The sequence below is a fragment of the Nilaparvata lugens genome, chromosome 6 (genome assembly GCF_014356525.2).
Source record: "Nilaparvata lugens isolate BPH chromosome 6, ASM1435652v1, whole genome shotgun sequence".
NCBI lineage: Eukaryota > Metazoa > Arthropoda > Insecta > Hemiptera > Delphacidae > Nilaparvata > Nilaparvata lugens.
Window position 1 is genome coordinate 55,546,547 of NC_052509.1, and position 13,258 is coordinate 55,559,804.

Consider the following 13,258-nt stretch of genomic DNA (forward strand, 5'->3'; position numbering starts at 1 on the left):
CGTTATAATGACAGTGAAGAAAGATAGGAAAACAACGTTGTCGATCCTCTGTCTTGTCAATGCCTTCTATAGACGGTAGCTGATACAGGTTTATTGATGTAATATTAACTGTTTATTCTATGTTTGTAAAAATATACTATAGTGAGGTACGCGTTATAATGACAGTGAAGAAAGATACGAGAACAACGTTGTCGATCCTCTGTCTTGTTAATGCCTTCTATAGACGGTAGATGAAACAGGTTTATTGATGTACCTAATATTAACTGTCTATTCTCGTTCAAAATAATCAATTATATTTTATTAAGCAATAAATAATATTTTACAATAATTAATAATTAATTTTCATAATAAACAAAATATATTTTCTTAATTTATTATTAATTCTACATTGTTAAAAGACGATCTGGCAACAGAGCAAAGCGAGAAGTAGATGATTTGATAGCGCTATCCGCTTTGTTGAATGATAAACAAGGATAGCAATAATATTGTCAATCAAACACTGTCATTATAACCTCACTTTAGTGAGGTCCACGTTATAATGACAGTATTTGATCAACTTCGGTTTTGCTATCCTTGTCTATCATTCGACAAAGCCGGTGGTACTATCCTTTTCTAGGTCCACAACGATGACAATAAATTATGTTTTTGACGGTGTAGTAATATATAATTAATTAATGCAGAGAATTGACATCGCTATTCTTCTATCTTTATCCACTGCCATTATAACGTGGACCACACTATATATAAGGTTACATCATTTTTCATCTCCCTATAGTTTCGATGATTTACTAATTGTATGAATCAATTAATAAATGATGAATAAGAAGAATAAAGATGATTTGAACAGAATGTTTTTCCTGTGTTGTTTTGAAGATAATGTTGTGGTGGATAACCATATTGAATAGAAACTACTTTATATGGTTAAAATCATAGTTTTATTTTTCTACTTGTGCTATTATTCATTTATATATTTGATGAATTTTTCAAATAGATCTCATGAAAAGAGAGAAAAATTGTGATTACCTTTTAAAATGAAGGAATTTGCTAAAGGAATAGTTAGCGACCGAGCGATAAAGCTTACTTATCAATAACTGTATATTAGATAAGAGTACCGTTCTGTACTGAATATTTTTCTAGGAAAATTATTCAATAAAATTATAATTATTTTGCGAATAAAGCACAAATTATTTATGAATCGCTCACTGATTTTGAGGTTACACTTTGTTTACTATCGATCAGATGTTTTTAAAACAGTTCGAACGCAGCTGACTGATTCAAAGCATTGTCAAATGTCATGCCGGTTTTCATGCAAGGTAAAATATCATTCCTAAAATTATAAAACTATCAATAAAGGATCAAGAATTTCAAAATAAAAAATAAAATGTATGTGTTATTGTTGAAATTATTTATTATTTAAGAAATTATATTATACGTCAGGTCTTATTGTAACTAAATAGGTCATAGCATGAAATTATATTATTGATAAAATGGCAGAAATTAATTATAATAATCTCAAACCTAATAAAAATTGTACAAGAATATTAATTATTAATAATTTAATTCAACTGAACCACATGGTAATTAAATCTCTATGGCAGGTCTAAGCCAATCACAGTGCATAGAAATAGCACCAAGACGGTGATCGTTTGAAAGCAACACATGTTAATCTATTATCAGACACCAACCCTGCCTTATCAGTTACACTAGCACGTGTACATTGTATGAGAGGAACTATGTCTAGAAGATTAAGCAGTTTTAAGAATTACATAAATTAAATTATTATTGTAATTAAAGGAATTGTATTCTACTACTTGCCACTGACGTCATGTTTACGTCACAAGCGTTCTACCAATGGCAAATTTTTATGCAAATTATTACATTGAGATTCTGAGAAGCAAGGTCTAGCCTAAAAGCTTAGAGAAAAGAGCAGCACTTCCTTTTGAAATCCTCACCGTGCAGATCTCTTTTTATAGTTACCAAAGACCTATTTGTGAAAATTTCTTGTTCGATTTTAAATGTTCTATTTGTGAGCCGATATTTTAGGCCAATTATTTGTTATTCGTAAATTTCTGTTCTCATCAATCGATAAATTTAAAAGCTTAAAGTAAATTATCCCTTAATTAATTCGGTGAAGGAGATATTTAAATTAAAATTCCCCACGTGCTGAAACCGAAGCCTGGATTGCCGCCGATCAAACGATTTTTGATCTAAAGAAGAAAACCACGACGACCAAGGAATTTCACGTGAGTTATAAGTCATAAGGGGCCCCAATCTACGCTTCGAAAATATTTCAGTGCAGAAAAACATAAATTTTTCTTCGTTAAATTATGGCCACGCCGACAAGCGCTTTTAGTTATTAAGAGCCTAAAATTTATTCATATTTAATTTATAAGAATTTGTAGTTGATTAACTATCCTCCGCTGCCTGAACCACGACCCCGAGCAATTTTAAAAATATTTTATAATTCATTTTTCACTATTTTTTTTTTCAAAACTGTTCAATTTTATCAATTGTAAAATTCTGTTGAATCACGCATGGTATCATGCAAGCACAAGAACATTTTTAACTCCTTCTGTTAATGCTAAATTATTATCAACCTGTAAATCAAATTCTGAATCTGCACTGTATGATTGCATATTTTATTGTAATATATTTCAGTTTTGTTAATTCGCTTTCTGAGTTCGATTATTTCTTAAGCCTGTCAATTATTGTGTCTGATACGTTCTATATTATCAAGAACCGATCGAATACGATCATTAGAATAATTGAATTAAGCTGGATATTGGAACAGGTCTAAGTGGATGTAGCGAGTGGGGTCAGATCAAGATATTTATTCTTTGTCCTTACCTGCTCATATATCAGCTTTTATCTGTTACCTACCTCGATTTAGGAGCGAACACATCAATTGTACAGCAGAGGCAGCCATAGATCATATAAATTCCTACAATAGAGCTTAAAACCCGACAAGACTCTGTTCTCGAAATATATTCTGAACGATATTTGGTTCAAATACCGTATTTTAATCCTTCAGAACTTATTAGAGACGCAGTCCCGTAAATTAGCTACATCGGGATTTTTGCTCGACCTGTATGATTTTGTATGCTCATTCTTCACAGGTAATAATTTTAAGGTATCCGTATTCAGTGTTTAGCGATCGCTACACTACTTATAAAAATTTCATCATTATACAATTTGTCATTAGAAGAATCAAGGGTGAGCGAGCGTTTAGGCCTCCCGCGATTCCGACAATTGTATTGAATCTTGTAGTGAATCAATCAGTCTGGTGTACACTCAGCGTCCACACACGCAATTACAAAATTTATAGCCGCTACACCATTGACTCAGTACAAGATTCACTCTACATGTGTGAAGCCGTTAAAAAAAAAAAAAACGCTCCACATGATTTTGGCGCCCAACAGTGATAGGCATTGAAGAGGTGGATAATCGACTGCGAGGATTATTTAGTTGCTCAGTATACTATAGCGCTGACAACGGGAAAATTTTTTTTGAAAAATTCATGGTTGTGAATTTCTTCGAATTTAGTATTAACTGTTCACTGTTATATAAAATAACAAGTCGTACCATACCCAATTTTGAACAGAAAAGAAATTTATCGATTGATGAATTTTTAGAGAAAAAATCGAACTCAGAATTTTATTATCGTGTTATTCGAAAATTGGTCATACTATAAGTCATAGGTATAAGAGATATCATAAGAAAGATCATATTATTTGAAGAATATTAGGTCTATATTGAAACAATTTATAAATATTTACAGAAAAGAGGATTGAAGTTATTTACATTTTTAAAAGTTTTTAAAGCATAAAGAGGGAAGTAAAATTAAATCACGGATATATTGTGGAATTCAAGCAGAGCATCACTGCTTTTATATAAAATTTTGCGAAGAATACTAGCCCTATATATATAATTGCGGCAAGAAATTATAAGAATAAAATATTTATAAAATAATAGTAATAAATTATAAGTGACGTACCTTCATTACCGCATGAGTGTCCATTGTATCCTGTATGTGTTATCATTTTATGTTAACGATATTGCTACTTTGATTCACTTCATCACTGAACATATTATCGAAGCACACTTTTGTATTCCTTCACTTCAACGAATTTTTTACACTATTTCAACTTGTGGTCATTCATTTGTAATCTTGCACATAACCCCACATATTTGCGATCGTTTCACTGCACTTACATCTTTATATTATCCGATAAATCATGGAAGATCCACACCGCATCCTGGAACCCACATCGGCGACTTCAAGGACGGAAGATGTCGCGCGGGATAAACGCCCATGCATTGCCGTTCCAGAGGTCCGGACGCCCGCATCTCATGTCATAGAACCATTGCCGCCAACCGAAGACCACACACCCACTCCTTCCGTGTTACAGATGAGTCTCATCCTGGAAGCATTGAACGATATGATCAAAGAAAGGAAACAACTGAACGAAACACTAAACAATATAAATAAGAACTACGACCAAATAAAGGAAGTCAAACAAGCAAGCGAACATAACATATGTATGGAAAACCAACCCACCGAGAATGTCAGGATTGAAGTCGCGCCGCACCCCGCAGAACGCCGAGAGGGACCAGCCGACATCACCCGCCAAGACAAGGACGACATCCATCAGGTAGAGGGACAGCCCGTACAACCGCGCGCCGGACACCAGGAGTCCAAGGACGTTGCCCGCTGCGTAGAAGAGCAGCCCGGACCGCCGACCGCCCACATCACCGTCCATCCACCGAGGACAGCATCTACAACATATAAACCCAGCATTCATGAAGATAGTTCACTAAACAATAGAAATAAAACAGAAACCCACAACAAATCAAAATCAAAACAAAAACCAAAAACTATGAATCAAAACCACAAACAAGAAGAATTACAATACGTCCAAAAGAAAACCAACTAGTAGAGTGCATTTACACCGCCGTCATATAAGGCTGAAATCATACATCAAATCTTTTACCAGCATTCAAGAAAACAGGAAAATAAGATTAAGAAGAATCTATTCACACCGCAGTCATGTCCGGTTAAAATCAAGTAGACTGTACACCGGCATGCAAAAAAGAAAGGATTATTTGAAAAAACGCACAGACACCACCGGCATGTAAGATTTAAGGATATCAAACTACATGTCACGGTAACAAAGAAGGACAACATTGACTGAAGAGATCTACCTACTTCGCCGGCACATTCGTTTTAAGCCAAGTTTAATAAAACGGATAGTTGCAAATTGGAACGGAAACCTTGAAATAAATCAGAAATCAAATTTAGATGGGGGCTTGAGGAGAAAATAATTTCGGATTAACTGAAAAATTGCATTCGTGAATACATCAACTATCAAACTTCTTCATAGTCACAGCCTACCCATTGAATCATATCCTTGCATACTGGCATCTTTTTACTGCAGCCTAATCATAATCAACATAACCTAAACTTCGCCGCATCTCAGCTAATAAGGAAATATTATTAATTCACATCAAATGAAGAAATTATTATCAACTTTAAATCAAGAAATTAAAACTACGAAATAACTCTAAAAATTACCAACCTGATCAAGCCATCTGCCTCATGTACAATCATCACGGAAAAATCGCCTAGTATCATCTACACAACTGAAAAATAGAAACAAGAATTATAGTATCCACGGAAAATAATTGTAAATTAGAAATAACATGAAATTAGTAGTGAATAGGAGGAAAGAAAATAAACAAAGTTTATTTGAAAAAATGTGTAAATCTAACCTTGAAATACAGAATCGATAGAAAAATCTATTCAGAACCAACGCCTGTTCGATAATTTTCTTCGTCCCACCAACCAATGTGTACGAAATCCTAGAGTCAATGTTAATGGAATCAAAGCAATATCGTTAGTTAATTATTGTAACCTATTATTTAATGTGGAATTATAAGTAAAAAACGCAACCAAAAATATATATTTATGTTAATTTGCACGAAATGCGCATGTTCTATGTCATATAAATGTGTTGCTAAAAAACTAAAAAGAAAATGAAATTCTTACCTTCAAATGTGAAATTTATTACTGTTGCATCAAAAGATCATGAATTGTAATTCAAATTGATAAATGTAATCTTAAGACTTAATATTTGTAACCAACATTGATAAAAATCAAGAAAGCCATTTCAAGTGTAACCCTGTTTGTACGCAACGTACTAAGCGCAAATAAGAAATTGCTCGAGTCAAACGGTAGACGATTGTCAAGTCACCGAAGTAAAATCACACTCTCACCCAATTTATGTAAAAGCCAAACCAAAGAGTCGAAACCTGTAATAACTATGAAAAAATGATGAAAGTCTATATTTGTTGCAAATACTGTTCAAATCTTAAGAAGTAATATGTGAAATCTTGTATATTTGTTATAGTTATGGGTCTGCTCATAAGCCACCCATGAATGGAAGTTGTGGAGTTGTTTTAATGAAGGATCCTAAGAGACCTCATTAATTATTGTATTCGATTGTATCCAATGGAAGGAACAATCAATTATTTATTTTCTCGTAGCCAAAAGTGCACGATATATTGTTTTTAGTGTTAAGTGTTGAGTTTTCGTAGAAGTAAGGAGATGAAATAGTGTATTCATCACAATATCGGATTTTTCAAATAGTCATTATTTCGACTCGTCTCCCAATTACCTATTTAAAATATCCTGGGGGCTTTTGTGTGATGAATTTTTCAAATAGATCTCATGAAAAGAGAGAAAAATTGTGATTACCTTTTAAAATGAAGGAATTTGCTAAAGGAATAGTTAGCGACCGAGCGATAAAGCTTACTTATCAATAACTGTATATTAGATAAGAGTACCGTTCTGTACTGAATATTTTTCTAGGAAAATTATTCAATAAAATTATAATTATTTTGCGAATAAAGCACAAATTATTTATGAATCGCTCACTGATTTTGAGGTTACACTTTGTTTACTATCGATCAGATGTTTTTAAAACAGTTCGAACGCAGCTGACTGATTCAAAGCATTGTCAAATGTCATGCCGGTTTTCATGCAAGGTAAAATATCATTCCTAAAAATTATAAAACTATCAATAAGGATCAAGAATTTCAAAATAAAAAATAAAATGTATGTATTATTGTTGAAATTATTTATTATTTAAGAAATTATATTATACGTCAGGTCTTATTGTAACTAAATAGGTCATAGCATGAAATTATATTATTGATAAAATGGCAGAAATTAATTATAATAATCTCAAACCTAATAAAAATTGTACAAGAATATTAATTTATTAATAATTTAATTCAACTGAACCACATGGTAATTAAATCTCTATGGCAGGTCTAAGCCAATCACAGTGCATAGAAATAGCACCAAGACGGTGATCGTTTGAAAGCAACACATGTTAATCTATTATCAGACACCAACCCTGCCTTATCAGTTACACTAGCACGTGTACATTGTATGAGAGGAACTATGTCTAGAAGATTAAGCAGTTTTAAGAATTACATAAATTAAATTATTATTGTAATTAAAGGAATTGTATTCTACTACTTGCCACTGACGTCATGTTTACGTCACAAGCGTTCTACCAATGGCAAATTTTTATGCAAATTATTACATTGAGATTCTGAGAAGCAAGGTCTAGCCTAAAAGCTTAGAGAAAAGAGCAGCACTTCCCTTTGAAATCCTCACCGTGCAGATCTCTTTTTATAGTTACCAAAGACCTATTTGTGAAAATTTCTTGTTCGATTTTAATGTTCTATTTGTGAGCCGATATTTTAGGCCAATTTATTTGTTATTCGTAAATTTCTGTTCTCATCAATCGATAAATTTAAAAGCTTAAAGTAAATTATCCCTTAATAATTCGGTGAAGGAGATATTTAAATTAAAATTCCCCACGTGCTGAAACCGAAGCCTGGATTGCCGCCGATCAAACGATTTTTGATCTAAAGAAGAAAACCACGACGACCAAGGAATTTCACGTGAGTTATAAGTCATAAGGGGCCCCAATCTACGCTTCGAAAATATTTCAGTGCAGAAAAACATAAATTTTTCTTCGTTAAATTATTGGCCACGCCGACAAGCGCTTTTAGTTATTAAGAGCCTAAAATTTATTCATATTTAATTTATAAGAATTTGTAGTTGATTAACTATCCTCCGCTGCCTGAACCACGACCCCGAGCAATTTTAAAAATATTTTATAATTCATTTTTTCACTATTTTTTTTTTTCAAAACTGTTCAATTTTATCAATTGTAAAATTCTGTTGAATCACGCATGGTATCATGCAAGCACAAGAACATTTTTAACTCCTTCTGTTAATGCTAAATTATTATCAACCTGTAAATCAAATTCTGAATCTGCACTGTATGATTGCATATTTTATTGTAATATATTTCAGTTTTGTTAATTCGCTTTCTGAGTTCGATTATTTCTTAAGCCTGTCAATTATTGTGTCTGATACGTTCTATATTATCAAGAACCGATCGAATACGATCATTAGAATAATTGAATTAAGCTGGATATTGGAACAGGTCTAAGTGGATGTAGCGAGTGGGGTCAGATCAAGATATTTATTCTTTGTCCTTACCTGCTCATATATCAGCTTTTATCTGTTACCTACCTCGATTTAGGAGCGAACACATCAATTGTACAGCAGAGGCAGCCATAGATCATATAAATTCCTACAATAGAGCTTAAAACCCGACAAGACTCTGTTCTCGAAATATATTCTGAACGATATTTGGTTCAAATACCGTATTTTAATCCTTCAGGACTTATTAGAGACGCAGTCCCGTAAATTAGCTACATCGGGATTTTGCTCGACCTGTATGATTTTGTATGCTCATTCTTCACAGGTAATAATTTTAAGGTATCCGTATTCAGTGTTTAGCGATCGCTACACTACTTATAAAAATTTCATCATTATACAATTTGTCATTAGAGGAATCAAGGGTGAGCGAGCGTTTAGGCCTCCCGCGATTCCGACAATTGTATTGAGTCCTGTAGTGAGTCAATCAGTCTGGTGTTCACTCAGCGTCCTCACACGCCATTGCAAAATTTATAGCCGCTACACCATTGACTCAGTACAGGATTCACTCTACATGTGTGAAGCCGTTAAAAAAAAAAAAAAAACGCTCCACAATATTGTGCAAGAACCCTTATCATTAAAATGATATTGAAGAAACAGGCGAACCCTTTAATATTCCTCTCCCAAATTTTTCAGTTCGAAATAAGGTTGCATCACTATTAATAAGATTAAGGCCCAGTTGCACAAAAGCGAGTTAAATTCAAACTGTGATTAATTCTATTACCTATATCTATGCCTGTTAATAAATTAATCAATGCATAAAACGTCATTATTATAATTGTATTAAATGTTATAGTAGGCCTATTCAAATTTGGATTGTAATTGTTTTTGATGAATAAACTTTGATTTGATTTGAATTCCACGAAAACCAATCAGAGAAGACGTCTTATAAAAAAGGCCTTCTCTGATTGGTTCTCGTAAAATTTAACCGGCTTTTGTGCAACCGGGCCTGAGTATTATTAATTATTGGGAATAACAAAGTTCAGTCACAATTTGAGATAATAGTTTCGGTTGTTACACCGTTGTAAATCTCTATAGCAAGGTGGATCACCTCATTCCACATCAATGTGAATCACTTCATCATAGAGAGGTCCACGTTATAAAGGCAGTGGAGGAAGATAGGAGAACAGCGGTGCCGATTCTCTGCCTTGTAAAGAGGATAGCTGACACCGGTATATCCGATGTAATACTAACTGCTCATTAAAAAAATAATGAATTATATTCTATTCAGATTTCAGAGAATGGTGTAGGCAGTAAATCTTGAAGATTTTTCAAGAAATTTGGATAGTTAGAAGTAAATGAAGACTGAAGACTAAAAGAAGTGAGGTCCACGTTATAATGGCAGGGGAAAAAGATAGAAGAACATCGTTGCCGATTCTCTGCCTTTCCACTGCCTTATATTTTATGCTGATAACGGTGTATATAAGATTATAATATTAACTGCTCATTCTTGTTGAGAATAATAAATTATATTCTATTCAGATTTCAGAGAATGTTGTAGCCAGTAAATCTTGAAGATTTTTCAAGAAATTTGGATAGTTAGAACTAAATGAAGACTGAAGACTATAAGACTCTCTCTCTCTCTCTGTCTCTCTCTTGGTAGAGAGTTACAGGGAAGGTAAAAGAAATAGAGTTAAATAATTAAGTAAAATTAATTAATTGATGACTATTAGGAAATATGGTTGAAGTAAAGTTGGATGTACATACCGTTCACTTTGTTATCTTTCCTCCATTGGCAAGCTTCAAAGACCATATTTAGAGCTTCTTTCATATCCAAATCATGATGAACCAGGATTCGGTTGAGCCAGTCATCAGAGTCCAAAATGCGAGACATATCAGCTGGATGGAATGAGCCTGAGAAATTCAAACAAAATCAGTTAGGCCTATACAAGGCTGAAGTATAAGATGTACAGGATAGGTAGCATACCTTCAAAATCGTTTATGAATTAACGACTATAATAAAGTCCACGTTATAATGACAGTGGAAAAAGATAGGAGACCAGCGTTGCCAATGCTCTAATTGTCTATTTATGCAGCTTCAGTGTGGAACATTGTTGTGAGAAATATCATAAATCACTTTTCCAACTTACAATAAGGTACTAAAAGCTTGTACTGGTATTTTTGTTAGAATTCAGGATTGATTTTGAGGCTTAAAAATTGAGTTTTCTATTCAAATGTTTCTATTTTCTCCCACAAAAATTTTAATTAAGGTATTCCAAAATGATGATAGCAAGTCAATGAGAATTCAAAGTTAGTTGGCTACCGTAATATTCAACTAAGCAAAAAGAATTTGTCAAAGTTGAATCATATCTTATTTCATAGGCCTACTGTCTTTGGCAAATACGGTAACATACCGTGAACAGTAATTTATTCATCAAATAAAAAGCTTAGTTATTCTGACTTAGCTAAATGTTTGTAGGTATTAAAAACTAAAATAAAAACAAACCTTCTGCAGATCCATGCTCACTTTCCAGTTTTTGAAGAATTCTGGAACGTAAATCCACAACGTCTTGAGCTGTTGGCTCCATAATAGAGAACTCTTATTTTAAAAGTTTGATTTGAAGTATTTACCGATGAACGTTTTATTTAAACCAGCAAAAACACGTATAATTACTAACCGCTATGGAGAAGTGATCAAGAGATAAACTATCATTATTTTAACAAATAGCTATATACTGACTGATCAATGATCTGAATTTCAACCGATTAAACTTATAAACATGTTATGACTCGTGTAATCTTATCAAATCCAGTTTTAATTATTTCTTCCTTCTCAAAACACCAAACCGAAATGATCAAAATCAAATCCACTCCTGTTTTTGTTCCACTGCCACAAAGTAGGATCAGCTGAGTGACGCTCAATGGTTCACAGCCATTACAATCATAGCTCTTTTTATTTCAAACAAGATGAAAGAAGAATCAGTTTGATTTATCTCACATTCTCCATTCATCAACAGTGATTTCCAAAATAATTATTGAAAAAAGAGAATTAAATGCTATTTTGATGAATAATATTGTGAATCATCGGAAGAGTAAAAATTTGGCAGTTGGCAGTTATGGCTGTGAATTGAACGCGCGAGAATTTGTAATTGTGAGACAAATAGTGTATTTAAATCGGTCTTCAATATAATTTTTACAACTCATTTTTGTATTCATTATTTTTCAATTTTATATAAGTTAATATTAAAAAATGATGATAGCAAGTCAATGAGAATTCAAAGTTAGTTGGCTACCGTAATATTCAACTAAGCAAAAAGAATTTGTCAAAGTTGAATCATATCTTATTTCATAGGCCTACTGTCTTTGGCAAATACGGTAACATACCGTGAACAGTAATTTATTCATCAAATAAAAAGCTTAGTTATTCTGACTTAGCTAAATGTTTGTAGGTATTAAAAACTAAAATAAAAACAAACCTTCTGCAGATCCATGCTCACTTTCCAGTTTTTGAAGAATTCTGGAACGTAAATCCACAACGTCTTGAGCTGTTGGCTCCATAATAGAGAACTCTTATTTAAAAGTTTGATTTGAAGTATTTTACCGATGAACGTTTTATTTAAACCAGTAAAAACACGTATAATTACTAACCGCTATGGAGAAGTGATCAAGAGATAAACTATCATTACGGTATTTTAACAAATAGCTATGTACTGACTGATCAATGATCTGAATTTCAACCGATTAAACTTATGAACATGTTATGACTCGTGTAATCTTATCTAATTCAGTTTTAATTATTTCTTCCTTCTCAAAACACCAAACCGAAATGATCAAAATCAAATCCACTCCTGTTTTTGTTCCACAGCCACAAAGTAGGATCAGCTGAGTGACGCTCAATGGTTCACAGCCATTACTATCATAGCTCTTTTATTTCAAACAAGATGAAAGAAGAATTTGTTCAATTTATCTCACATTCTCCATCCATCAACTGTGATTACCAAAATAATGATTGAAAAAAGAGAATTGAATGCTATTTTGATGAATTGAATCATCGAAAGAGTAAAAATTTGGCAGTTGGCAGTTATGGCTGTGAATTGAACGCGCGAGAATTTGTAATTGTGAGACAAATATTGAAATCGGTCTTCAATATAATTTTTACAACTCATTTTTGTATTCATTATTTTTCAATTTTATATAATATTAAAAAACTTGCAATTCGGTTTCTTATTGCGGCTACAGCATTGAAAGAACTAAAGGCGTTTATTTTGAACTTTTTATTAAAAAATAGTTTATCTTGAGTCTTGAGTCGTTTATTTATCTGCAAATGAACCTGGTTCGAGCAGTACAACTAGATATAAACGAGATTTTACTGAGATTATGAATAGGGATGTCAATCCCGGGTTCCCGAATTTATTTTTAATACCTAACAATCCCGGGATTTTAGGGACTAGAAAACCTGAAATTGTTAATCGTATTTTTCTAAAAACAATTCAATATAGAATTCATTTACGGTGATAAATATGAGTTTTGCATATCTAATTTATTTATTCTACAGTACAGCGTAGGCTACAGTTGCATACCATACAAAATATACTTCACTCTGTACTGGCTAAATAGAATTCGTATTATCGGTTCGTATCATTCGCAGAATGGTTGTTGATCGGTTATGCCTCTACGTTTTTTTCTGTTTACACAGCACCAAAATTACCAGTCTAGATAGGCGGCGCAATATTTGCA

The 13,258-nt window shown here is 32.9% G+C and overlaps 1 protein-coding gene and 1 long non-coding RNA gene across 3 annotated transcripts in view; both read right to left on the reverse strand.

The window, feature by feature from the left end:
• The window catches only part of LOC111059621 (motile sperm domain-containing protein 2), a 52,731-nt gene extending 40,295 nt beyond the window's left edge, over window positions 1-12,436 (reverse strand). The window contains exons 1-2 of one of the 2 annotated variants that reach the window (XM_039431294.1): window positions 11,998-12,436; window positions 10,289-10,435 (exon numbers count right to left, since the gene is read on the reverse strand). In XM_039431294.1, the coding sequence (XP_039287228.1) occupies window positions 10,289-10,435; window positions 11,998-12,079 (229 nt within the window). In that variant the 5' untranslated portion in view covers window positions 12,080-12,436. Of the gene's footprint in view, window positions 1-10,288; window positions 10,436-11,027; window positions 11,410-11,997 lie in introns of those variants that run through there. The other variant, XM_039431293.1, reaches the window with a different exon arrangement.
• LOC120351975 lies at window positions 4,128-4,618 on the reverse strand. Its single transcript, XR_005571680.1, has 2 exons — window positions 4,559-4,618; window positions 4,128-4,421 (listed from the first exon to the last, which is right to left on the reverse strand). It is a non-coding gene; the product is annotated as an uncharacterized LOC120351975 (long non-coding RNA).
• Window positions 12,437-13,258: the final 822 nt, after the last annotated feature.